General features: G+C 51.6%; 1 protein-coding gene across 1 annotated transcript; it reads right to left on the bottom strand.

Moving 5' to 3' along the window:
* Positions 1 to 440: 440 nt before the first annotated feature.
* Positions 441 to 22,640, bottom strand: FAAP100 (FA core complex associated protein 100). Its single transcript, XM_028714221.2, has 9 exons — positions 21,951 to 22,640; positions 18,479 to 18,597; positions 15,556 to 16,484; positions 11,652 to 11,805; positions 9,609 to 10,408; positions 6,848 to 6,984; positions 4,152 to 4,268; positions 2,785 to 2,871; positions 441 to 1,503 (listed from the first exon to the last, which is right to left on the bottom strand). Exons 1-9 carry the CDS (start codon positions 22,113 to 22,115, stop codon positions 1,378 to 1,380), a joined length of 2,634 nt encoding a protein of 877 aa, XP_028570054.2. The 5' UTR covers positions 22,116 to 22,640; the 3' UTR covers positions 441 to 1,377.
* Positions 22,641 to 26,869: the final 4,229 nt, after the last annotated feature.

The following is a 26,869-nucleotide window of genomic DNA, read 5'->3' as shown; positions in this document are numbered from 1 at the left end:
ATCAATTATTCCCGATCAGGCAATGGGAGAGTGCTCGCATCTTTCACCCCCAAGTGTTGGAGCATTTCCTAATGGCCTTTAGTGCCGGCCAGCGAGCGCGCCGAATGGCTTCTCAATTATTCATCGGGAAAAGAGGCAGCTTTTAAAGCGGAAGCTGCATTAGCTCCACGGGGGGCGAAAGTGGGTGGGTGGGGGGGCCCCAGGCTGCCAGCAGAGCAGGAGAAAGGAAGAGGGAGACGCGGACAGGCTGCACAGCAAAGGGAGGCTGTCGTGCAGCTTTAGGAAAACGGGGTGTTTTTTCTCTCGGACATGTGGCTTTTTGCAAAGGAAGGCTTAAACACACGTGCACAACCCCCTCCCCCAAAAAAGACCCCCCAGAAAACCGCCCACGCACCCCACATACCCCACAAACAACCCTGCACGAGTCTCCACCATGGAAATAAGACAAGCAAGTTGTTTATATAGAAAGGACAAATACTGGAAAAAGGAGCAAAGCGCTCCATTAGAAAAAGGGGCACCATCCGAACAGCACCCCTGAGTTACTTATGCATGTGGCATCCTGTTTTTTTGAGTCTTGTTTTTCCACAGTGTTTCCGAAATACACAACACAGCTAGAGGCATAGCCCTTTTTCCCCACTGTTGGCTTGTTCGTTTTGCTCGGAAGGGAACAAAAACTCGGTTAAAATCTGCCCCCTTCCCCTCCCCCCCACAACTCAACAGGCCTCCTCCTCCCCCTTCACCCCCAAAACCCGCCTCCCTCCCTCCCTCCCCGCCCCCCCCCAAGGCCTGGCACAGCAAAGCCACTTGTCACTGAAAGCGAAAGAAGCTAAACTAGCAACGGTCCAGTGTGATTCCACAACACGGCACCCACACCCACCAACGGCACCTTGTCGGCCATCCAAGTTACACACACGCACGTACACACACGCGTGACACACACACACACCACAGACACGCATCCACAGAGGCCGTCTGCTTGGACGGCTCTGCCTGCGTGCGAGGCTGCCAAGACAAACCAATCAGATCTGCCAGGAATGGGCAGGGATTCAGAACCCGGGGGGTGGTGGCGGTGGTGGGAAAAATCACATTGAAATGGGGCGGGTGAGTGGAGAAAGGGACAGGGGAAAAGAGAATAAATTAAAAAAGGCCGGGTCTCCACAGAGCAGACCCAGCCAGACACCCCCTCTCCCCAGGGCATGTCCAGCTGGAATCCCCTTCCTCCTCCTCCTCCTCCCTGCCATGCCTCTGTTCCAGCCCTCAGTCCGCCTGCAAGGTGTACAGCCAGCTGCTCCCTTCATTCCACCAGCACAGGGCAAAGAGAGTGTGCGCAGCCGTCCGAGGTGCACTAAAGACAGAGAGCCACGGCGCACGCCCCGCTCACAGGACCACCAGGCTGGGGTTGCGCAGCTGCTGGTAGACGTGCAAAAGCTTCTCCACTGTCGCCTCCGGATCATTCCCCAGGCACAAGCGGTCACGCAGGGACTGTGCCTCTTTTAGCAGCACCTTCCAAAAGAAAGAAAGAGAGAGGCGAGGAGTGCAGTTGCTGTGAGAGGCAGCAGCAAAGTAGTACAGTGGTACCTTGGGTTAAGTACTTAATTCGTTCCGGAGGTCTGTTCTTAACTTGAAACTGTTCTTAACCTGAAGTACCACTTTAGCTAATGGGGCCTCCCACCGGCGCCCCACGATTTCTGTTCTCATCCTAAAGCAAAGTTCTTAACCTGAGGTACTATTTCTGGGTTAGTGGAGTCTGTAACCTGGAGTGTCTGTAACCCGAGGTACCACAGTAATAGAATCATAGAGGGGGAAGGATCATCAACTCAGGAAATTGCAGTTGTCCCATATGGGGCTCAAACCTGCAACCTGCAACCTTGGCATTCTTTCCCTAACCAACTGAGTTGGAAGGCTGGCTTAAACAGGCGGGCTGATGTCCAACCGGTCTACCACATCCTGTGGCATGCTCCCTCATTCCTCTCCTAGATGTAACAGTCCTCCGCTCTCCATGACTCCCCGTTTAGCCCACTATGAACCAGATGCCTCCCCAACTCCCACCCCCGGTTATCCCCTTTTTCGCCACCACCCCAAATTACGCAAGCACGGAAGTCTTTGCGTAAAACTCATTCGGATTGTAGAATCTAATTTTCTTTGCTGCTGAATTTGGGTGTGTGTGTGAGAGAGAGAGAGAGAGGAGAGAGGAGACAAGCTCTGAGTGAAAACCTTAGTGCCAAAGAGATTTAACATTTCCAGTTCCTGAAATCATATGGAATGCATTATAAATGTCTGCCTGAAGCCCTGGGATGAGGGGAGGGTTGAGGGACAGGGAGGGAGGAAGAGAGAAAGAAAGAGAGGGGGGGTTGCTAATCAAGTCAGGGAAAGCGTAAATAGAACGGAACGCAGTCACTGCCAGATTGGGTCAGCCCAACTGCCTGTCTCAGCCCAGCAATTACAGAACAAGCCATAAATCCATTTGCTGTCATTTAGTCTGTCAACCCGGATTCCTCCGTTTAGGTGTCTCTGTGTGGCCTGATGCGGGCGAGAGTCGAAAGAGAAGCCCTGGTTAACTGCTCTGGGCAGAGGCAATTCCAGAGCTCAACCCAAGCAGCAAAAGGCCTGGGATTGCATGTGATTCGCCTCACCCACCCACCTCCCTTGCTGCCGCCACCACCACTCTGCTCTCCAGCCTTCCTGCAACAATCCAGGCAGAACTATGTGGCACAAGATCTGCTTCTGTGGCCCCTGGAACCTAAGGACACCTGGGAGACTGGGAGGGAGAGAAATGCCTCTTACCTCGTGGTTGGCTTGGATCTGGTGGAGGTATTGCACACGGATATCTGGGGGAGAAGAGTCCTCGGCTGCTTGCTCCAGAATCAGAGTCTGCATTAAAAAAAAGGGGGGGGGGGCTCATTAAAGCAAGATTAACCAGTGGAGAAATCCAGGCTCCTTGCCTTCGAATAAGAGAATCAGAGGACCCACACTTTTCAAAGATGACTGGAATGAGGCAGAACAGGGTTCCTGTTTGTTTCTCAAACCCTTTAGAGTGGGGAATAACAATAATATTATTATTTATATGTTACCCATCTGACAGCGTTGCCCCATCCACTCTGGGTGGCTCCCAAGAGAATATTAAAAACACAGTCAAACAGCAAACAAAAAAACTTCCCTACATAGGGCCGCCTTCAGGGGTTTTCTAAAAGATAGTTCTTCATTTCTTTGACATCTGATAGGAGGGCGTGCCACAGGGTGGGCACCACCACCGAGAAGGCCCTCTGCCTGGTTCCCTGCAACCTCACTTCTCGCAATGAGGGAACCGCCAGAAGACTCTTGGAGCTGGACCTCAGTGTCTGGGCTGAACAATGGGGATGGAGATGCTCCTTTGGGTATTCTGGGCTGAGGCCGTTAAGGGCTTTAAAGGTCAGCACCAACACTTTGAATTGTGCTCGGAAACGTACTAGGAGCCAATGAGGAGCCTTTAAGACCAGTGTTATATGGTCCCAGCAGCCACTCCCGGTCACCAGTTTAGCTGCTGCATTTTGGATTAGTTGTAGTTTCTGAGTCACCTTCAAAGATAGCCCCACAAAGAGTGCCTTGCAGTAGTCCAAGCAGGAGATAACCAGAGCATGTTAAAGGTAAAGGTAAAGGTACCCCTGCCCATACGGGCCAGTCTTGACAGACTCTGGGGTTGTGCGCCCATCTCACTTAAGAGGCCAGGGGCCAGCGCTGTCCAGAGACACTTCCGGGTCACGTGGCCAGTGTGACATCGCTGCTCTGGCTAGCCAGAGCCGCACACGGAAACGCTGTTTACCTTCCCGCTAGAAAGCGGTCCCTATTTATCTACTTGCACCCGGGGGTGCTTTCGAACTGCTAGGTTGGCAGGCGCTGGGACCGAGCAACGGGAGCGCACCCCGCCGCGGGGATTTGAACCGCCGACCTTTCAATCGGCAAGCCCTAGGCGCTGAGGCTTTTACCCGCAGCGCCACCCGCGTCCCAGAGCATGTTATCAAGATGTAATTAAAAACATCAAACATTAATAGTAAACATGTAATCTGTGGCCCTCCATCCCTGACCATTCTTAGCCCATGCTGGCCGAAGCCGATGGATGCCAGAACCCCAAAACAGCATCTCTCTCCCTCCCACTTATCTGAAATCTCAGGTACCTGAATGCGCCTGACCACAGCATGGTGCAGCTGGGACATGTTTTCCATCGGTGAGCTCTGGATTATGATCTCCACCGCTTGGATGGGGCCTGCTGGGTTCAGGTCACTGACAGCCACCTGGAGGATAAGGAGGACACACCATTGCCGCAAATTCATCCAAACAGTGCAAATTAAAAAGCCCAGCGGCAAAGCACCTCACTGGTCTGTTTTCAGAAAAAGCCCACCATCCATTTCCATTTTACAAGGGATGCAAGCAGGTGGCTTGGCACAGCTTGCCATATTGGTGGCGAAGACGGCGTTTGGTCCCCTTGGGTCTAATATTTTGTTGCACGCTTCTGCAGATTCTGGGGGAAATTAATCATTTCCCGTCCTACCCTCTTCCACTATTATCTCTCCTCCAACCGTGGCAAGACAGTGCCCAGTAACTTCCCAGACTCCAAGGAGATGCCAGGGGAGTAGCTTTAATTAACAGATCCACAGATCGCCCACTTCTCCCCTCTCCTGAATTTACCCAGATGATGCTGAGACCCACCAAAGATGGGCATGAATTGGCACCCCGGCGGTGGCCAGCTGAAACGCTGGGCCAGAAGCCCCTGCCGAAAGGAGAGGGCTTGTTGTCCGTGCCCCACTGAAATGCACCCCGATGAGCTTAATCTGCAAGGGCCAGCCGGAGCAGAATTAGCACGGCCACTAATCACTGCTGGCGTTATTAACGCTCCCATGCGCAAAGCCAGAGGGGCCGGGTGGTTGCAAGCGCTCCGCCACCCCTCTCGGGGGGTTTACCGGCCACGGTGGCAGAGCCAGCTAGCAATTAACATCGGCTATGTGCCGCGGCAAGAGGATTAAAGGGAGGGGGGGCAGCCAAAGCGCCTGTCTGATCACCCTCCCCCTTGAAATGCGGCAGAGCTGATGAGCAAGAGAAACCCGTTTATTTAGTGCCCTGGACCGGGCTCCTGCAGTCAAGTGGTAGCAATGTTCATATCTCAGTAACCGAGGGCAAAGGAGACCAAACGCAGCTGAGCCCTTGGGTTGGGGAAACTCAGGCCTTTTCCATCTGGCCCCCCGGGACTCTGTCCAAACCAGCCCACCCCCTTTCAGACTACCCCTCCCTGGCCCCATTTCCATGCCCTTATTAACAAGCACTCCTGCCTGGTTAGAATGAGTCCTTGAACTGTGATGTGTCTTGCTAGCCTGAATGGAAAAGAGAAAGGGAGAGAGAGAGAGAGAGTAATGCAGCCTACTCTACAAAGGTGGGACCCACATTTTCTGCCCTGTCCATGTTTGCTTCTAGCCCCTGGAATGCAGGCCCTGGAAGGTCTGCCCAAAAGGGCTGCAAAAGGTACCCCATCCCTGGACTAGATAGAAGGCTGTTGCACACAGCATGACTTTGTAGAATTTGCCTCTGGGTAAACTAGAGGAGAGGGACGCGGGTGGTGCTGTGGGTTAAACCACAGAGCCTAGGGCTTGCCGATCAGAAGGTCAGCGGTTCAAATCCCCGCGACGGGGTGAGCTCCTGTTGCTCGGTCCCTGCTCCTGCCAACCTAGCAGTTTGAAAGCACGTCAAAGTGCAAGTAGATAAATAGGTACCGCTCCGGCGGGAAGGTAAACGGCGTTTCTGTGCGCTGCTCTGGTTCGCCAGAAGCGGCTTAGTCATGCTGGCCACATGAGCCGGAAGCTGTACGGCGGCTCCCTCGGCCAATAAAGCGAGATGAGCACTTCAACCCCAGAGTTGGCCACGACTGGACCTAATGGTCAGGGGTCCCTTTACCTTTACTTTGTAAACTAGAGGAGAGGTGGGGAGACTGTGGCCTTCCAAGTGGTGTTGAGCTGCAACTCCTATCATCCCTGACTGTGGGATATGGTGGCTGGCACTGGTGGGACTTGGGACTTCAGCAACATTTGGAGAGCCACCGATTCTCATTTGCCAGAAACCCACCCGTCTTTCCAAGGTTAAACTTGCAAGACTTTACTTTGTGAGTGAAGCAACTGAGAAAAAAATGACAGGGGTCAGAAACCAGGGCATTTGCCCCAGCAGTTTCCACTGCTCTTGTTTAATAGGTTGCCTGCCTGCCTGACACATACAGACACAACTTGCTATAGGGAATTCTCCCTTACACCTAGTGCTATAGTACTCAGAAAAGGATGCTTTCAGCCCAACCTAGTCACTGTGATTCAGTTACTGCAGTGAGCGTGCAGAAATTCCATGCTGGGTTGCTCCATTTATCTTCTGCATATACAGCAGCAATTTCCCAACTTGGAGACGTGAGAGAGGGGCGTGGGGTGGGCAGGACATGCAGAGGTCTACAGATGTACCGAGGCCTGTGCAGAGCTATGGGTCTCCTCACCCCACAGGTCACGCAAGGCGTGCAGAAAAGCCTGGCGAAAAGCTGTAATTCAATTGCTTCAAGTTTCCTATCCAGGTATTCCCAAGATCTCTTTTCCCTCTGCCATATTCAGGCTTCTTATAATCTAAGGTCAAGCTCAGGGATCTTATGAGGCCAGCAGAGACACTACTACAGGTACCTGAAAGGGGGAATGCAAGATGAGACCTTTGACCCAAGGGCAGAGGCTGCTGCTGTACGGAACTTTTCAACATTCTAACCACAACCACGCCAGGTTTTGGCTTGGCCAAGGTGCCCGCAGGAGGATAACCCTACGCCCTCTCCCTTAGGCCCAGGCCACGACTCATGCCTTGCCTCTCGGATGTTCAACTGCACTTCGCCTCCATCTGGGGCCAGCCCCCGCACGGCTGCTGCATCCTGGCTCTGCAGGGCGTCCGCCTCGGTGTTCTCCGCCAGCAGCCATCGTAGCACAGCGCAGCAGAGCGAGACATCTGAGCAGCGACAATGGAGAAGAAGAGCAGACACCATCATTAAGCACGTGTGAATTGTGGGCGGCTCGCAGGCGCCATCGACTGCCCCTCTCCCCGATTTCCACCCTGCACCAACCACCTGAAGCGCCTGGGAAGCTGCTGGCCGGGATTATTTGCCGCAGCGGCACAAGGCAGGGCTGTTCCCGATGCAAGTTAACAGGGAGCGCGAAAGACCCCATAGCCCCGCCGGTTCTTCTGATTGTCCCGCAGTGCAATATGGCAGGGGGCAGAATATTTGCAAGCCAAACAAAGGGGTGATTTGATACTGGTTGCCAACTTGGTGGGGTGCAAAGAGCGGCCAGTTGCAGCAGACGGTCCAAGGCTAGGGCACACACCTGGTTTGTAGACAAAAAACCCAATCCCAAATTTAGTGCTTCGCAAAAGCACATGTGCCTGTCCCAGGCTGCTCTCCTGGCTGCAGGTGCGGCAGCTCAAAAGGCACCCCGCCTTAGCTGGCAGGAGCTGGATCCACAGTTCCAGCAGATGGATCAAGGGAACCCCCAGATCCTAATCTCGCCACCACGGCCATCATTCTTGGCAAAGGCATTCGAATCTTACTACGACAACAACCCAACCCAATGAGGACAATTATGCAAATTTATACCCAGCGTAATTAACTGTAAATACAGGATTTGATGCTCCTTGGGGAAAATATTTTTGCTTGTTTTGGCAAACCTTGCATGCCAGCCTTGGCTGGAAGTAAGATCTGCAGACTGGGAGCTACAGATGAGGAGGGACACCCTGCGTTTTTTTTGCTAGTGTGTGCCAATGGCGTTATCATTTCTTTACTTCAAAGCCCCCTTTTCTTTCAAATGGGGAGTTGGGTCCAGGTGCAACTCCTCGCTTGGCAGCAGAGTTTTCCCCATCCTGCTGAAGAACTTGGGAATCATTTTCAAACTTTAAGGTGCTAGTATGGAGCACTATATCAGGGAAGAGAGGAAGACCCAAGTTTGCCTCTCTGGTTCGATGTAACTATGGTTCCATAAAGGATTCTGCAGGGATCATCCGCCAACAATTGAAAATCTTCACTGCAGAGTTGCCTGGCCTTGAAATTAGCTGCCTTCATACTTAATAATAATAATAATAAATAATAATTTTGTTATTTATACCCCACCCTCCCTGGTTCAGAAAACCGGGCTCAGGGCAACTAACAACAAATTTAAAACACTTAATTGTGATACAACAAAAAACAGCATAAAATACAGTATAAAAGCGTGAATAACAATAAATTCAAAGTTCAAAAATCAATTTGGGGAAAAATCCATCCAATAAACATTAGATGGTCACCAGGTCTAGCTGGCAAAATTAGTCCTATTTGGGCCAGCGAGGAGGCCAGGGGAGAATTAGCTGTGGGGTCCCAGAGTGGGTAATTTTCATAAAAAGGGGAGGGGGAGGGAAGAGAGGGGAATAAAATTCAAACTGAAAGCCAGGCGGAATAGCTCTGTCTTACAGGCCCTGCAGAAGGAGGTTAAATCCTGCAGAGCCCTAGTCTAATGGGACAGATCATTCCACCAGTTTGGAGCCATCACTGAGAAGGCCCTGGCCCTGGTGGAGGATAGTCTGACTTCCTTAGGGCCTGGGACCTCTAAACTATGGTTATTCATTGACCTTAAGGTCCTCTGCGGGGCATACTTAGGTGGGAAAAGATGCTTAGAAAAGTTGTTTGGGGTCCTGCAAGGCCAACAGCTCACAAACAGAATAATAATCTTCTTCCAGTATCAGTCCTAGGCTTAGCACAGAATACTCAACCTAGGAAAGTCTTTCTCAAGGGACATATGCCCCTGGGGATACCTTTGCAAGAACATCACCGCTGTGGCACTGATTTCTCTGGAATTCAAAGTAACGAAAAACACCCAAACTAAGGAATAAACATGGCCACATGCTACTCATTAACAGCCAGAGGATGGGTGTTTTCTGAGGTTGTTTTTAACCAGCCAGGGTCAAGCGGGCTCCTGCAACAACATCCTTGGAAACGAAGGTATGAGCACAAACCCAGCATTTTCTCTACAAGGTTTGTTGGGGATAGACGGCCACTGTGAGTTTTAAGTAAAACTGTTTCTACACAGCTTGCCTTTGGCCTGGAGACAGAGCGGGAGCCGGAGCCCGAGTCGGGCAGCTTGCATTATTCTCCTCTGCGCCAGGAGGGGTGAGTTGGCAAACAGAACAGCCCAAAGGCAGATATAAATGCCTTTTCCAAAAGAGAGGCTAAAGCAGGGGCTGGCCAAGTGAGCTGCCAGATCTGGGTGAGGACACCCTGAGGAAGCATATGGGAGTTGCTCTGAACTCTTTTTGGAGGACGAGAGGGGCTGTAAATGGGATGCGACGAAATAAAACGACAGCTGGCTGCACGTTGCTGCCCAGGGACGGGATAAAACCAGCCCATTGACTAGGAAGCTCCCCATCATGCAAACAGTCTCCTCTGCACGCAAAACAAGCCACCTCTTCCAGCATGTGTTTGTGTGGGGGAATAAGCATTTAAGAACCGCCAATGCAGGTGGGCTCAGCAGGCACTAAAAACCCTCACCAGGGAGAGACAGAGAGAAAGAAAGGAAGGAGGTCACCGGTAACCCCCAAGCATCACACACCTGCACAGAAGTCCTTCAGGGTGGTTCTCAGCAGCTCAGAGGACACCTTGATCGAGGCCACGGAGGGAGCCAAGTACGCCTCTCCCAGAGGGCCGAGAGCTCTTGGGACCAGCTCTCCGCCGCCTTCGAGTTCAGACTGCATCTGGGACAGCTTCAGGAAGGTGTCGAGGGGGTCCGCAGGGAGGGGGAGGGCAGCTGCAGGAGGGGAGGCTTCAGAGATGCTGCCGTTGGTGGCGCCCAAGCGGAGGCACTGCAGGAGGTCAATGGTGACTTCCTTCAGGGGCAGGCAGATGCCCTCTCTGTCCGGGGAGAGGCCCGTGGAGTCGTCGGAGAGCAGGTCGTCCAGCAGGTCGGTGGACTCCGAGACGGTGCCCAGGATCTCCCGCAGGCTGTAGTAGAGGGAGCAGGAGACCATGAAGGGCAGCTCCAGCTTGGAGCCCTCAGCGGGACCCAGCGGGAGAGTCACCTCCGTCTTGTTCCCGGGGAGGAGCTGGTCTATGGGGAAGGTGTAGGTGGTGGCGGAATCGGACGAGTCCTCTTCGAAGTCGCAGGAGCTGGCGAAGAGCTGGACGCAGAAAGTCCAGCCGCGCTCCAGGGTGCACTCGCTGGCGTTCTCCAAAACGCAGGAGACGGCCAAGCTGTCCTGGACCAGGATGTGGCTCCAGTGGGTGGTGATGGTGCAAGTGATGGGCTTTTGGTTGCTCTGGCCGGACAGCAAAGCCGCGCTCACGTTCATCACCTGGTTCAGACACGTCAGAGCGCGGTTCTTCTGGTCCACAACCTTCTTCAGCGATGACACTCTGCAGAGACCGGGGGGGGGGGGGGGAGAGAAACACAGTCATGCCGGCGCTGCTACTGGAGCCTGAAGGTCCTAACGGATTACAGGGAAGGCCAAGAGCTGGTGTGGATAGACACACAAAAGGAAAGAGGAATTAACAGGGGGCCAAAGGCACTCGCCTGCCAGAAATGAACATGCACGGGAAATCCTGTGCAAGAACACAGGAGAAGACAAGAACTGCCACTCTCCTTTTGCCCAAATCTGCTGCTTGCCATGCCTTTTCTTCAGGTGGGGAGGGGAAATGGGTGCGGTCCGAAAAAGGCTACCTGCTGTACAAGCACACCCAGGGTTCAAAATCATGCAGGGAGCCTGCAAACTCTCTGTTTTAGTCCCCAGTTGCAGACAATGGTGGAGCCCAGCCAACAGAATTAAATGATGGGCTGCATGCCCAAACAGAGCTATAATTGCCAACCTGTTTGCAAGGCACCTGTGGCCAGCTTTTGATCCTTGGATGTTGCTATCAGATTGCCAAAGCTGACCTCCCCATACCAGTTTCTGAGGAAGGACAATCCCGTTGGCATTGCAAGATATTCATATGAAAACACCGAGTGTGTTGCGGCTGCGAGACTTTTACATGCACAAAGATGGAAGGATTCATTATTTCCAACTATGGAAGAACGGCTGCTAAAACTAACAGACTTGGCTGAGATGGCGAAATTGACATGGTTGATACGAAAAAAAGTCATTGTTAACATTTGTTAAAGGTTGGAATCCTCTCATAAACATTTTGCGTGAAAAAGAAAATGAAAGAACGGTGTTAGGATTTGAGGGTTGAAGATAACGTTTGTTTGTAGAAAATGACTTCATTGGGTGTTATATTGGGGTGGATGAAGTGAATATTGTTTATATATAGTGGACAAAGAATCGGAAGTCCCTTACCTTCTGAATTTTATTCGTCTCTCTCTTTTAACCTCTTTTCTAGTTCTTTTTCTTTATTTCTCTCCCTCTCTTTCTTTATTCCTTTCTCCCTCCCCCCCCCAAACTCCGCCTCTCTATGTTTTTATTTTATTTAGATCAAAGTCTTAGCTTGGACCAAAAAAAGGAAAAAAGATGATTTGATACTAAGTTTTGAATTTTTCTCTATATGCACTAAGAAAAAGGAAAGAAAAAAACACACAAAGCATCTGGTGTGTGCAGTATGTTGTGTGCATGAGGGACAGAGAAGGGAGGGAGGCAGAGGGATGCAAATACCAGACAGCTCCTACCTTTCAGAGACATGGCCTATCCCAGACAGCAGCTCCTTGATCCTCTGCCCAGCTTTGTCAGGGTTCATCTTGAAAGGCTGCGTATCATCCGGGCTGCACAAGCCGCAGGTCATGAGGCGGCCTTTGGCAGATAACGCCAGAAGCTCGGACTCGCCTGAGGAAAGAAACGCACACAAGAGATGGAGATTGGGGCGGAGGGTGGGGTGCTAGAAAACGGCATCAGGAGGATGTTGGCCTCACCTCAACCACCCTTAAGGTTTTCAGGAGGACCTTGAGACCTACCAATCAGAGAGCCAGGTGCAAAGGTCATACACTTCGGATCAAAGCAGGGATGTTGTCAGACTCCCAGCTCCCATCAGCCCCAGCCAGAATGGCCATTGGCAAGGGATTATGGGAGCTGCAGTGCAAGGGCAACACCCACACAGAGGCGGAGCTAGCTGCTCTGGGGGTGGGGCCATGGGGCAGGGCGGGCGTCCCAGGGGGCTGCTTCCTGGGCATGGGTGGGGCCGAGCCGCGCAACTTTGCCAGCAGCCTTCCTCCCTTCCCTCTTCCTTTTGACAGCTTGGGGGAGGCTCCCCTCCCCAGGAAGCAGCCCGGGAGCAGGGTGGGGGCAATGGCACACCGCCCACCTGTGACTCCCAAGCCTCTCCCGAGCTGTCAAAATGAAGGGGGAAGGGAGGAATGCCACCGGCAAAGCAGCGCAGCTCCGCCCCTTCCCCCAACGGCTCGGGGTAGGCTTGGGAGTCGTGGGTGGGGGCGTGCCGAACGTCACCCCCCTCAGTGATGACACCCGAGGCGGAGCACCCCCATCGCCCCCAGTTTCCTCCGCCCCTGCACCCACAGGCTCTCCACCTCTGCAGTGAGGAATCCTGAGTCCACCATTTTGTTTTCAGCGTCAGAGCTAAACTGAGATCGCAATTCTTCCAGACAATAACCTACGCCCAGCTCTGCCTACTGCTTTCTTGATTTCAGCAGTATATTTCTGGGGTGTGTGTTTCATTTTGTTGTAACTCTTGGGACTCGTGAATCCTTGCCACCCTGAGGTCCAGCAATAATCCCCCATCGACTTTCTTGCCCATGCTTGGTCTAGAATTCCAGTACAGTGGTACCTCGGGTTACAGACGCTTCAGGTTACAGACGCTTCAGGTTACAGACTCCGCTAACCCAGAAATAGTATCTCAGGTTAAGAACTTTGCTTCAGGATGAGAACAGAAATTGCGTGGTGGCGGTGTGGCAGCAGCGGGAGGCCCCATTAGCTAAAGTGGTACCTCAGGTTAAGAACAGTTTCAGGTTAAGAACAGACCCCCGGAACGAATTAAGTTAACCGGAGGTACCACTGTACTGGTGCTTCAGGGGAAGAAAGGTAAGTCAGACAAGAATCCTTTCCGAAGCCATATTTTAAAAAAAAGGGGGGGGGAGGGGGAGAGGTCTGAAAAACACTGGAGTGCTAATCATGAGGCTGCAATTTCCTATCTGCACGCAGGAGTAGCTGCAAGGTGTGGTGAGACAGACCATGAACCTTATGAGCCTGTGCTGAATGTTTGGGAGCCGCCACGGCTGCATCGGTGGGAACAAAGCAAATTGGGAAGTTGCCACGCCCCTCACTAGGAAACCGATCACATGGGGGGTGGTGGAAAGCGATGGCACCAGGAGACAGCACTCCTAGGGGGAGTGAGAAAGATGCAGAGCAGCCCTGGGGACCGCACAAAGGAAAGGGAGCAAAAGGAAGGGGGAAAGGATCCTTGCTGCGAATGCACCAGCCACCTTGCTACAAAGGAAGCGCGCAGCTCCTTGCTGCCAGGCAAACTGTGCTCCCTTATCCAGGGGCACAGGCAGGCACAGGCGGCTTCCCGCTGCTCGGTCCCCACAGAGGATCGCTGTCGGGAGTGATGCTGAAGCGAAGTGACAGGCAGCCGAAGGGGGGTGGGCTGTGAGGGCACGGAGAATCCGCTTCCGAGAAGAGTTTAGCAGCACTCGGGAGAAGACGTGCAAACTCACACATACGTGCTCCCTGCAGAATCCTGTCTCGACTGCGCACAGGGGCCAGCCGGCCTCTTTTCACTTGGTTCTGTGTGGCCGCGTTGTTCCTCAGTTTTGTTTCCATCTCCCAATTTGCAAGCTCTTGAGATGAGAGAACTGGCCTGCGGGCAGGGTGGTGTCCGGACAGGATATGGGACAAGGCTACGGGCAAAATCTGCCTCCCTGAGATCTTCAGGATTCAATTAACAAACCAACAAACCTAAGGTCCTAGTTCTCATGATCGCAGGTGCCCTGTGTCAACGCTATTTTGTCTGCCCCTCAGCCAACGCCATCTTCCTTTCCTGCTCAGTTCAACATCTAGCACACGAAAGACATTTCCAGCATTGTAGAAACCCAAATATTCACAATGAAGTAAACGCTGTAATTCTGAGTCTGGGCAACATCCCTGATGCTGCCCCTGATGGGAAGAGTGGGTGCAAAGAGCCCCACGCTTCTTAATCCCATCCTGGCAGGCTAAGCGGCCCCACTCCTGATCTGCTCTGAAGGCAAGAGACAAATGGCAGCCGCTGAGCCTTTATTGATCCTCGTCGAGGGCGAGAGGAAGGCTGCTTCCTGCACACAGGATATTAATGCCTCTTGCATGGTGAGCAAGCACAATGCAGCTGTTCCACACAAGAAAAAGAAAAAAAACCAAGACTCTGAATGGCTACAGCGTTACAGAGCCATTTTGCCAGAGGAGGCAGAGCTCCTGAACTGCCATTCAATTCCTTCTGCTTCTCTTAGCGCCTGGGGTTGCTCTGTGCTGGCCCTAAACTCCCCTCTGTGCAGGATGCTGAAGAGAGAGAGAATCGTGGCACCCTGGAGCCAGCACAGGATGGGCACAGCTTCTGCCAGAGGCCTTCATCTCTCTCTCTCTCTAGAGAAGAAAGCAGGCCTTGGGATGAGGCTGGAGACATGCAGGCAGGCAGGCAGGCTGGCAGGCAAATGCTTCCATTTTCTCCTCAGAACAAGAGAACTCCCCACTCCTTGACTGGCTAGGCCCAACTTGGGGGGCTTGGCATGAATGGCTCACAGGGAAATGGGGGCCTTAAGGAGGGATGGTAGCAAAGGAGAACTTTGGGGCAGACCCTGAAGATACGGCCCCCACACTCGCTCTCAGGGGGCCACAGGTTGCTTCATCGGCAAAGGCCCCACCTTTGGCCAAAGCCTGCAGCCCGGGGACCATGCTGGCTGTAGCTCACCCACAGTGTGCTAAGGCTCAGAGTGGTGGGGGCTGAAGGAGCTTGCTGACAGGAACTGTGGGTGGGGGCAAGAGTCTCCAGAGCCCTGACCAGCAGCTAACGTTGTTGAGGAGAAGGGTGGGGAGCACTTGGGAAAAGGAAAGGGAAGGTGGGCACAGCAAGGCCCCAAGCTTCCGCCCAGAGTCACAAGACTGTCTTCCTTTCCCCGGTCCTTTTCCTATTTCTGTACTGGCAACTGAAAGGGCTGCAAGTGGCACCTCTCTCAGGGCCACATCTGGCCCAGGAGAGGGCCAGACGCAAACGCAAACACCAATCCTGCCCCCATTGGTTCTCTGGCCTGTTTGTGGAACCAAATCCTGCCCCCATTGGTTCTCTGGCCTCTTCGTGGACCCAAATCCCATCCTCATTGGTTCTCTGGCCTGTTTGTGGAACCAAATCCTGCCCACATGACAGAGAGCCAATGGTGTCGCAGAGCAGTGCAGGCCTGATGTAAGGAGTGGGAGGGACTACAGCCAGGCCCCAGCTAAGGTGCACCCTGGCCACCACTTCCTCACAACTCATCCGCCTTCATCTCGCCATTTACAAGCAGCCATTTTGAGGGCTGCATGCTCACAATGGCCCCATGCCCAAGTTATTCCTGATACTTTAAGCCCACAGAGTAATTCCCTGACACATTGCAGTACCTTCCGACTCCCGGGAAGACAAGGAGAGCGCCACCACACTGCAGATGCTCAAGCTGGCGGGAGACAGAGCGGATGGAAGGGTCCCTGCCGCGTCCTCCACCTTCTCGGCCTCCGGGATGTTGCTGTCCAAGTCGACGGCATAGATGTCGGAATGGGTGCTGTAGTACATGCGGCTTCCCCCGCTACAGGCCGCGCACAGGACGGGCCCCTGCAGGCAATACTCGCGGAGCTCCGGGACCTTGACTTCCTCTCCCTGAGCCGCCTTGATGGCCACCATTTTGCCATAGTGACCCAGCGCCACGACACAGTCGCAGCCCAAGTCTCCGTAGGCGGGCAGCTCCTCTGCCTCTGGGGACCTCCGCTCTGTCCTCAGGGCCCCGATGAAGACAACCGGCTCCTCCAAGTGGTGGAGGATCTTGACGGGCGAATCTTCGCAGCTTCGGTTGTCGGGAGAGCTCAGGGCCTTCAAGGGCACGGAGCAGAGCTGCCCGTCTGGGAAGCCGCAGAGGATCATGGGAGAATCCAACATGGCCGCATCGACGCCAAAGAGGAGGCTGAAGAGAGGCTCTTCCAGCACGAAGCCCCCTGAGTGGCGCAGGCCTTCCTTGTGGTCGGTGGCGCTGGGGGATGAGGCGCAACACAGGACGGGGAGGAAGTGCGCCAGAGACAGGTCCCCGTCGTTGTTGGTGCTGGTGGTGATATCCACATGGCTTATCGGTTGGCGTGGCAAGTTCCCCTGGTCCTCAGGGCCCGGGAGGTTGTGTAGGTTCATGCACCACTTCCCCTGGACTTGCGAGAGGGTGACCAGGACGTCGTTGAGCAGCGTGAAGGTGCAAAGCGTGGCGTCGGGGAAGGTGCAGGTGTCGGAGCCCATGGGGAGGACGCTGGAGAAGCAGTCGTTTTCCTCGCCGTCTGCCTGCTTTGCTAACCTTCAAAGCAAACAAGGGAAAGCTCTCAGCGGAGCCAAAGGGTATAGCTCAGAAACAAAGGTGGAGGTGGCAGTGATTCACAGAGCTGAATTCGGGAGCAGCCAGCTGGGTAAAGGAGAGGGAAGCTACTGCTCTGGAGGGAGAGCAACCCCCCCTCCCTCCACTTAACCCTTTTGCTGCCCTGAAGACTCACAAGCAGCTTGGGAAGATGGGGAGCTGTGGCAGAGAGGCACAGGAAGGCAAATGGGCACCTCAGATGTCAAGCAAGAGAACCACAAATAGGACAGTGGCTGGCCAAAAGGAGAGCGTGCGCCCAACTGGATCACTGCATGCGAGGAACAACTTCTGCAAGTGGAACAGGGCTCCCTCTTCCTCTCCATGCTGCTGCCCAAATCGGCTCCGGAGGGTTAGAGGACCCCTCCCCCCAGAGTCTTAATGGGGAGGGGGGGGCCTGGAGGGGAGATGCAAAGAGGGGAAGTTCTGCTCAGGAAAGATGTCCTGCACATGCAATGATTCCGTTGGCTACGACTCAAAGAGATTCAGACTGGGGCTGCAGCATTGGGGAGGGAGGGGTTTAATATCCACCCCTCACCATTTTCCCATTTAGAAACTGTACCATATGGCAAAATGGAGGGGTGGCAATTTTAACTAGGCAAAAAGGTACAGAGAGAGTGGAGAATGCTAAAGACTAGCTTCCCTAGTGCTGCAAACGCAAACACCATCACCCCTCTTTCTGGCTGCTATTACCATTTTTAAAAAAATAAATACTGACAGAGGTTGCTGGTGTGTGTGCCAATTCTCTGCCTGAAACCTCCAGATACAGAGTCAGAGCCATTGGTCCATCTAGCTCAGTAATAATAATTATGACTATTTTATTACCAATAAATTAATTTTCCTTATTATAGAATCGCAGAGTTGGAAGGGACCTTGAGGATCATCTAATACAACCCCCTGCAACGCAGGAATATTCAGCTACCCCATACGGGGATTGAACCTGCAACCTTGGCATTATCAGCACTACACTCAAACCAACTGAGCTACCGTAGATTCCGGCATATTAGGTGACTGGGCATATTAGACGACCCTCCAAATTGGCAGCTGCAATTTGGGGGTTTGTTTTATAAGCCCAGTCGCCTAATACGCTGGGCAGCTCCGCGCCGGGAGAAAGCCACCCGGTGCGGAGTGGAGCCCGCCGCCCGCTGCTGCTGCTTCAGAACCGCTGCAGCAGCAGCGGGGGGCGTGCTCCTTTCTGCACCGCCCATACCCAGCGTTTAAGACAACCCCCAACTTTTTAACCTCTTTTCCGAGGTTAAAAAGTCGTCTTATACGCCGGGATCTACGGTATTCTATTATTATGCTTTATGCTATGTTGTTCTTATTATGCACCGTAAAACATGCTCTTAACGTTGTACAGTGCCCTGAGATCTTTCAATAAAGGGCAGAATAATAATAATAATAATAATAATAATTGCTACGCTGGCTGGCAGTGGCTTTCCAGGTTTTCAGATAGGACGCCTCTCCCAGCCCTACCTGAGAACTTCTGCATGCAAATCAGATGGTCTACCGCTTTATCTTAAAAAGCAGAATGAAGAAACTACAAAATGACAGTTGGTAACCATGAAAGGGCCACAGAGAGAAGTGTAAAAACACACAATTCTGTACGTGAATACTCAGAACTAAGCCCAACTGAGCTCACTGGGACTTACCCACAGGTAAGTGGGTACAGGACAGCAATATCAACATGACAAATGAGTGGATCATGTCACTGAAAAAGTTCTAACCCTGGTAAGGAAGAAGATAGTCTGGTCGCCAACAAGGGTGGCAACTTGAGCATTAATTCCTAAGAAATCTCCATTTCCAGGGATGTGGGAACAGTCAGCATAGAGTAGGAGCCTCCCAGCCCAGACCACTAATCCAGCCTTGTGGAAGAACCTGGAGTCCTCAGAAACAGGTATGAAACACCTGCCAGGTAACGCCCTCGCCCTGTCTCTCACCTGCTTTGGTAGTCCAAGGAAACACAGTAAATACCAACTCCAGCGCAGAGGATATAGAGCTGCTGGTGGAGAGGCAGAAGCTCCACGTGCCAAACTTGATCGGGAAACCTGTAGACAGCCTAGGAAGGAAATAGGCCAAGGAAAGGGAAAGGAAAAGGACTTATAAGGTCTTCAGTAATCTTACAAGGGAAGGAGGGCACTGGGAGCCACCTCTACAACCCCATCCGCTGGTTGAGCCAGATTTTGAGCCCACAGGAAGGCCCAGAGCAGGCTGTTGATCATCTAAAGCAGTGTTTCCCAAATGGATCTTCAGCTGTTTTTGAACTACAATTCCCATCATCCCTAACCACTGGTCCTGCTGGCTAAGGATGATCCATGGAGACCCAAGTTTGGGAAACACTGGTCTAAAATGACCTCATATAAACCTTCTTCACTCCAAAGAAGCCAAAATGGCAGAACACCAGTCTTGCTTCCTCATGAGTGCTAAAACCTAACACATAAGATTGGCCACTAAGAGAAAAATAAAAGATTGGCAATCTCCTGTGTTATTAGCAGCAGCCTGGCATGGTGAAAATTAGGAAGTGGAGCTTTGCCCGTCATGAAGACACAACAGAAGAAGCTTCACCTTAATTCATCCACGTTGCTCTGCGGTCAAACGCGTGGGTGCAAAGCCAGTACAAAGTCAGCACCTGTCTGCTTTCAAAGATGCCACGCAGTTCGTTCGAAAATAATCAATAGAAGCACAGAATCATAAGGGGCCATCTAGTCCAACCCCCTTGAAATGCAGGAATCTTTTGCCCAACGTGGGACTTGAACCCACAACCCTGAGGTTAAGATTCTCGTGCTTTCTACTGACTGAGCTATCCCAGAGCTTCCCCATTGTAATAACACAAGGGGTGAGGTTCACGTAACACACCTCATCAGTTGAAGCCTTGTGCAAGAGGCCTCCCCACCCCGCTGCTCCCACATGCCCCAAAATCATCTTTCCATCTGGCAGGCTGCAATTCTTGAGCACGCCGAACGTTTGTAACAGTGCAACGTTGGGTTCCACCCCAAGGGTACCCTGGGAATTTCTCCTCCAAATGCTGTAGCCACATGAAAAAGAAGCAAGTTTCCCAGGAGCATCTATTGCCTCCTGTATCCTATCCTGAGTCTGGCCAGACACAACATCCTCTGGGTACCATTCCGTATACCCAGTGGCGTGTCATCCGAAGCCGTTATGTCTGCACACACTTTGATTTAACATAGGCTTCCCTCACATAAATCAGCAGGATCTTATTTTTCCTTTCTGTGCCGAGGATGTACAACTCCTGCCATTTTCTCTGAGGAGCATCCATTGCAATAAGCGGAGTTTATATTATCTAGCAGTCTATATGTAATTCCTCATTTTAAGCTGCTAGCAGTTGCCATTGCTGCTGCGCTCTGCTGATGAACAAGTGACATATTTCATGCAAGATGGGCCTCCATTTCGGGAGCGAAGGAGCAGGCAGTAGCCCCACGTGTCTGTCTGCAGTAAAAGCTGCAACAGCAATTCGGAGGATTGCAAAGTGAGCACCTTCTTAAGGATGAGAAATCTGGCAAACGCTAGATTTTCCAGCATCACATGTGATCTGGGGAATCAGCAGCATTAAAAAAAAGAAGTGTTAACCCGTTTGTGACCTACTTCTCTGTGCAAGAGAATAGTGTGGGAGGCTGAGCCAGATATTACCATAATCACGGGCTCCTTAGAAACAATCAAGGGAATAAATTAAAGGGATACATTTAGCATTGTGCTAAGCCTTGTCATGGGCCCAACAGGCAGTAACAGGGGGAAATGATAGAATCCCTACAAAAAGACTTCAGTCGCTCATCAACAGGGACGATAGACAGTGCAAATGAACAGAACAAAGAAGACCCCATATTTTACAGTTCTAAACTTTGGTTTAACAGAACTACCCCCAGAGGGTAGAGGCAGATTTCTATTTGACAGATGACACACACAAAAACAAGCCCAGACCACCACAGGCAGATGTCAAAAACTGGATGCCATATGTAAGTCAATTATGTAGTACAGACAACCGACCTGCTGCAAAAAAAGGCTGCTAAGAGTGAGAGAGTGAATTGGAAAGTCAGCAGAAGACCTAATTGAGGATTTAGATGCTTAAGCTCAGGTTGGCACATCAGGGAGCCTTGCCTGTCAATTGCACATGAGACAAACATCCAAAAGCCACAGGTGGTTATGCTGAGATGAGGCGTCCAACAGGTAATATACAAGCTCCTCTGCAGAACCAATCCCCAAATCATTATGTAATCTCATCACAGAAATAAAGGGACGGGGAGGGGAGGAACTAGGATGCTCTGTCTCATGCTACAGTTGCCGAGGCAAACAGGTGACAAGGCACACCAAATCTGGATGTGTAGCCACACAGAATCCATTTCACTCTGCTTCTTGCTCTAAACGCCTATGCACATCTGCTTAGAAGCTTGCAAAGCAAACCCAGATTTGGTCCCAGAAAAGGTACTGGCTACAATTCAGTGGCTGAACAGATGTACAGAGCCTGGCACTCTGTTCTCTTCCACGGGCACATGAATACATATGTGTAAACTCTCTTTACACCAGGCATGGTGAACATGTAACCCTTGAGAGGTTGTTGGGATTGTCAGTTCCCATCAGCGCCAACCAGCATAGCTAATAGGAATGATGCGAGCTGTGGTCCATCAACACCTGGAGGGCTACAGGTTCCACATCCCTGGTGCACACAGCAAAGTTCGTGCAAGTCCAGGGCTTTGGTTCTCAGCTGTCTCTGAACCAGATCTCCTAGAGAAATGCCAATTGCTCTGCCACAATACAGCCATAGTCTTCTTCCTCTGAGCACAATGGGGGCAGCGGGGAGGGGGGAATAGAAATGTTCTATTAAAACATAACCGTGCATACAGTGATACCTTCCCCACCCTCTGGGTTATATGCTTAAAATGCAATACTTGGGTTTGCTGTGAAGTCACCAAAGGGCAGACAGACAAAACACACAGCTATATCTTCTGCCCATGCATAGAAGCAGCCAGCAGCTGTTGCCACCTTCTAAGGGGCGATGAACCAAAAAAAGGACCACACAGAAACGGTAGAATAAGCTTTTACTTTGCTGGCGAACTGACCTCTCACATTCCCCAAAACGTTACGTGGCACACAAAATCTGGGTGCCTAAAACGGTGGGGGTTTTTCCTGCACTCCGATGGGGCAATTTTAGACGAGGTTAGCAATTAGAAGCAAGGCGAGGAAGCAATTCCAGATAAATTCGTGCAGCCTGCAGATGTGTGACATCCTGTGCACCTGCCATTAGCGTTTCAAAGAGTTTGCATCAAGCCGAGGGGGGGGGGGGATGTTCTGCCTGCCTCACAGCATCTGACCCAGTTTCTCCGCTCGTGTCCCCCACCCCACCCCCCTCTAGCAAAAGGGACCAATCTGGGTCAGCAGAATCAAAGAGCCCCCGCTTACCTTCATCAACCTCCCCTCTTGGTCGTAAACGTAGACGAACTCGGTGCCGTTGGAGAGGTAAATCTGGTTCTCATGGCACAGCACGCGGGGCTTGCCAGCCGCCAGCCCCCCCACCGGGCAACAGAAGCCCGCCAGGTAATCCACCCGGTGCCCCACCTGTGCCATGACGACGACCCCCCCCGGTGCCAGCCTGGAAAAGGGACGCGGAGGAGGACACGCATGCAGCAGCAGCAGGGTCGGGCGAGGAGGCGAGAGTCTTGCCTGGGGCGGCCCCTTTTCTCCTTAAAGCACGTGGGGGGGGGAGGGGGAGGAGGAGGAGGAGGAGAACCAACGATGGAGGCGCCCTCCCCAGCCACACAAAGGGACCAGCCTACCTGGGCGAGGCGAGCCCACCCCGACGTGAGCACCCTCCCCTCTTGCTTTCAAGGGAGGGGGGAGATAAAGGGGGATGAATTAGAAACCCACAAGGGGGAGAGGGGAGGGGGCAAACCCCACCAGCACCCCTCCCACGGAGACAACAAAAGCCACTCCCAATAAGGTAAAAGGGAGAGGGGGGGAAACCAATACGCCCCAATGGGGGATCTAAGCAACCAGTTCCCACGCAGGCGAGCGATTCAGCCCAGCTTTCCCTTTCCTCCCGCCCCACCCCCAGCAAAAGGGGCGGGGTTGTTACTGTGGCCCCGCCTCCGCAGCCCACCCCCCACCCCCCGGGGCGCCGCCGCTGCTCTAATGCCCCCAGCAGCTGGCGGGCACGGGCGGCACCTCCCCTTCCAGGCTCTCCCCGTCTCTCGTCTCCTCGCCCTGCGTCTGCCTGTAGCGGGAAGAGATGGTTTACGGCATGCCGCAAAAAAATATTAAAAAGGGCGGAGTGGGGGGGGGGAGTGGAGAGTAGGCTCTGCGTTGCTAAGGGGGGGGGAGGGCGAAGCTGCGTGCATGGGGAGGTGGGGACTCTCGAGAACTGTCGGGTTGTGGAAAGGGCACCCAGGGGGTCATCCAGCCCAACCCGCTGCAATGATCCCCGTGCAATGCAATGCAATGCGTTTCAACCGAAGGACCTGGATCGCTCTCCAAGGAGAGGGACGTGGAGCTGGCCCCGTCGCAAAGGCAGCTGCCAGCTGCACTTCTTGTCTTGTTTTTGGACGGCTTCGCGGGCTAGGAGGGGACACGACGGGGCGGGGCGGGGGCTAGCGGACGAGAGGTTGGTTCACATGCCCTGCATAGGGCTGAGGGCTCAAACTGCATTGGAGTTATAAATGCAAACGTGGCCGGGAGGGAAATCTGCTTGAAGAAAACTGCAAGCCGGGAGAGGGATGGAGCGCCCATGTGCAGAGGCAGTCTACCTCAATACCAGGCTTGCATGCAGCACTAGACTGCCCCTTGTTCTGGCCCGGCAGATCCCTCCTTTTTGTTCTCTTATAAGCTGCTTTGTTCATTTTCCGGTCGATCCCCAGCTTTCAGGGCTGCAGAAAATAGGTTTCAAGAGCTGGTGGTACAGGCGGGTGCCTCCGATTCTTGGCGTAAAAAGCAAAAAGGGAGTTATAGCACTGTGGAACCAGCAGAGGGCATCACTGTCCGCCGTGGGATAGAGCTATATTTGGGAAATAAACCAGGATAAAGAGGAAGACTGAGCCATGGGGAGCAGGGAGAAATGTGGAACGGATGAATCAGGTGCGTTTGAGCCTAATCCAGAGGCTGGCTTCTCCCTTCAGCACAGAATCCAGTCATTCAAGTCCTTGTTACTTCTGACCATTGTGCCTTCCATATGCTGTAATAAACCATACTTGTTCATCTCACCACTGTAGCTGCTGCTCTTAAAAACCAAAAACAACCATTCAATGCTCTTGCATCAGTCACAAAAATCACACGGCCAAAATAAAAAAGTGCAAATATTATTATTATTAGAAGTATTTTTAGTCTGTTCTTAAAAAAAAACACAACAACAACAACAGGTCTCCCAGAATGGCTTGCGAAACTAGTAAGATTTTCAGCCTGAGGGCAGGGACTATTAAAAGGTTAGATGTACACAAGTGTGGAAGTTTTGTAGCTTTGGGGATTTTTCATGTGGAACTATTACAGAGACAGAGAGAGAGAGAGAGCCTGGTATTATAAAAATTATCAGAGCTAAAGGCAGTAATCTGATTTTTTAAAGCCCTATTTAAAACATGTATTCATTTAGAGTAAATGTACAGCATATGAGAAGCTACAGAATGATTCGTTCCCAGATTTGCCATTCCACTTCGGACAGGCCAAGAGCTGCATCTGTACAAGTAAAGGACTTCAACACTGTGACATAGTGACTATGATGGATTGCACCTTGGTGCTTCTGTACTGCCTTAGATTTGTCCATTAGGTCAGGAACAAAGTGGCTTGGGAAGTGTTATATTGAAATAAGGGCAACATTTAAGGAAGTTTCCAAGGAAAGCTTTGATAAATGTTCTTAGACTTGATCCACTTGGCAACGTACAAATGTTAGACCGATTCTTCATCTTGCTACAAAACACGGGTGTACTTTGGCTTCTAGCTTCCTAAGCAAAGCAACTGTTATTGGGACAGTGTGTTGCCTCGTTTGTCTTTATTTAAGGTTACAGTTTAAAAGATAGTGGGGAAAGCATATAAAAATAAAATACGGATACAGGGATTTCAGTGCCAAATGCTCCAGCTGAACTTGAATAGTTGGGAGACTTGTTACAGCAGAGCTTTCCAAACGTTTCATGTTGGTGACACACTTTTTAGACATGCATCGTTTTGCGGCACTAATTCAGTTTTGCTAGCCAGCTGGAGGCTAAATTAACCCCTTCTCAGAGTGTGGGGAAGCGTTTGCACGACACACCTAACTACACATTGCAGCCGAGACACGGTTTGGAAAGCTCTGTGTTAACAGCTTGCATCAGGAGAAATCCTGCACTCTCCACTTTGGCCACAGGGCGCCATTTATCGATACCTTGCTGAAAATCCACTCACTTGTACAACTGGAAGAAAATCGCCTGCCCTGCAATGTTGTTGAAAGTTTGGCAACAACAACAGAAAAGTGAGTAGAGAACTTTGCGGACATAGTGCAATATAAAGTGAGACTAAACATAGCAAAGCTTGGAGGACACCCTATTCCCTATTTCCATATGGAAACCCTTCCACTATGGCAGTTATCGAGCTGAATCTCTTGCAGTTTTATCCCGTATGATTTTTGACTTGTTTTAAGAGTTTACCTGGAAGTGCTTTTGGAGGCTTTAACATGCACAAACCAATGTCTGGCATGAATTGCATAGCTGACATGCTCCAAGCAAACTTTTACCAAAATCTCCAGCGGTGTGCGGTGAAATTTTTCATAAGGGAACATCAAACATACCATCTCAGGCCTATTTAATTGCTCATCTTCTAACATTGTGTATGCCATCAAATGCCAGCAGTGCCCTTCAGCTCTCTATATTGGACAAACAGGCCAAACCCGACATCAAAGAGTAAATGGACATAAATCTGACATCAGGAATCACAAGTCAGAGAGGCCAGTAGGACAACACTTCAATCTCCCAGGACATTCAGTACAGGATCTCAAAGCAGCTGTCTTATAAAAGAATTTCAGAAACAGACTTGAAAGAGAAGTTGCTGAATGACAATTTATCACTAAAGCTATGGAGCTATGAAAGCTATGGAGAGACCTGGTCTGAATAGAAATATTGGATTCCTGCCTCATTACATATGCTAATCATCTGCATACTATCCCTTGCTTTTCCCTGTAGGACTAATTGCAGTCATCAACAGGTTTACTATACCCATTGAGTCAATCACCCATCTCCTACTACCCTCCTGAGAAAAACCCCACCCCACCCTCCCTGGGGTCTGGTGACTTCTGCTTCACTGTAGCTGAAGAAGTGTGCATGCACACAAAAGCTTATACCAAGCTGCAACCCTAAACTCGTATGCTGTTGTGCTCATGAGTTGCGGGCACCTCACACTCACAGGCACCCATCTGGGTGCCATGAGAAAAGGATGCCAGATGGGCGCTTGGTTTGATGAAGCAAGTTCCACTGAACACACAAGTGTGACTTACATTTGAGAAAAGGTATGCTTGGGATTGTGCTGATAACCAGGCGTATTTTGCCCCTGGCTATCGGCTGCTTGCGACCAAGTGAAGATGCCTGGGCACGAAGATGGGGCCTGCCATCTCCACCATCTGGAAGTGAATCGGATCTTGACGGCTTTCACACACTAATGTGCCACCCTGTAGAATTCTGTCCATTATATTTTATCTGCAAAATCGGAATTAATTCCAGGAACCGAAATGCTTTTTCTGTGCAGCCTGAGTAGGAGCAGTGAATGTTATTGTTAATTGATGCAGCTTGTTGTCACTTTCCCCACCCCAATGCTCTGCTCACGGTTGTGAAGAATATCCCTAGGTTATGAGTGCTTTGTGTCACCGTTAAGAAAAAGAGCTCAGAATAGGCCAAGATATATGTGGACTGTCCCTGGAGCAAGTGACTTTTCTTCTTTAAGTTTTCAAAGTATTTAACTTAGCTCAAGGTTGTCATCTAAATTTTTTGTTGTTTAGTCGTTTAGTTGTGTCTGACTCTTCGTGACCCCATTGACCAGAGCACGCCAGGCACTCCTGTCTTCCACTGCCTCAGTGTCTTCCACTGAGTTTGGTCAAACTCATGTTTGTAGCTTCGAGAACACTGTCCAACCATCTCATCCTCTGTCATCCCCTTCTCCTTGTGCCCTCCATCTTTCCCAATATCAGGGTCTTTCCCAGGGAATCTTCTCTTCTCATGAGGTGGCCAAAGTATTGGAGCCTCAGCTTCAGGACTGTCCTTCCAGTGAGCACTCAGGGCTGATTTCCTTCAGAATGGAGAGGTTTGATCTTCTTGCAGTCCATGAGATTCTCAAGAGCAGGCACCCCCAACCTTCAGCCCTCCAGATGTTTTGGA

The sequence above is a fragment of the Podarcis muralis genome, chromosome 2 (assembly GCF_964188315.1).
Source record: "Podarcis muralis chromosome 2, rPodMur119.hap1.1, whole genome shotgun sequence".
Classification (NCBI taxonomy): domain Eukaryota; kingdom Metazoa; phylum Chordata; class Lepidosauria; order Squamata; family Lacertidae; genus Podarcis; species Podarcis muralis.
This window is presented reverse-complemented; position numbering and strand designations above follow the sequence as displayed.

What these genes read in the sequence shown, in the direction of transcription:
- FAAP100 (XM_028714221.2), bottom strand. Translation starts at nt 22,115, where the DNA reads ATGGCACAGGTGGGGCACCGGGTGGATTACCTGGCGGGCTTCTGTTGC. An exon ending in GTCTTCCCGGGAGTCGGAAG is followed by an intron (nt 11,806 to 15,555) that starts GTACTGCAATGT and finishes TTCTTTCCTCAG; the next exon opens with GCGAGTCCGAGCTTCTGGCG. An exon ending in CCTGAAGGACTTCTGTGCAG is followed by an intron (nt 6,985 to 9,608) that starts GTGTGTGATGCT and finishes GTCGCTGCTCAG; the next exon opens with ATGTCTCGCTCTGCTGCGCT.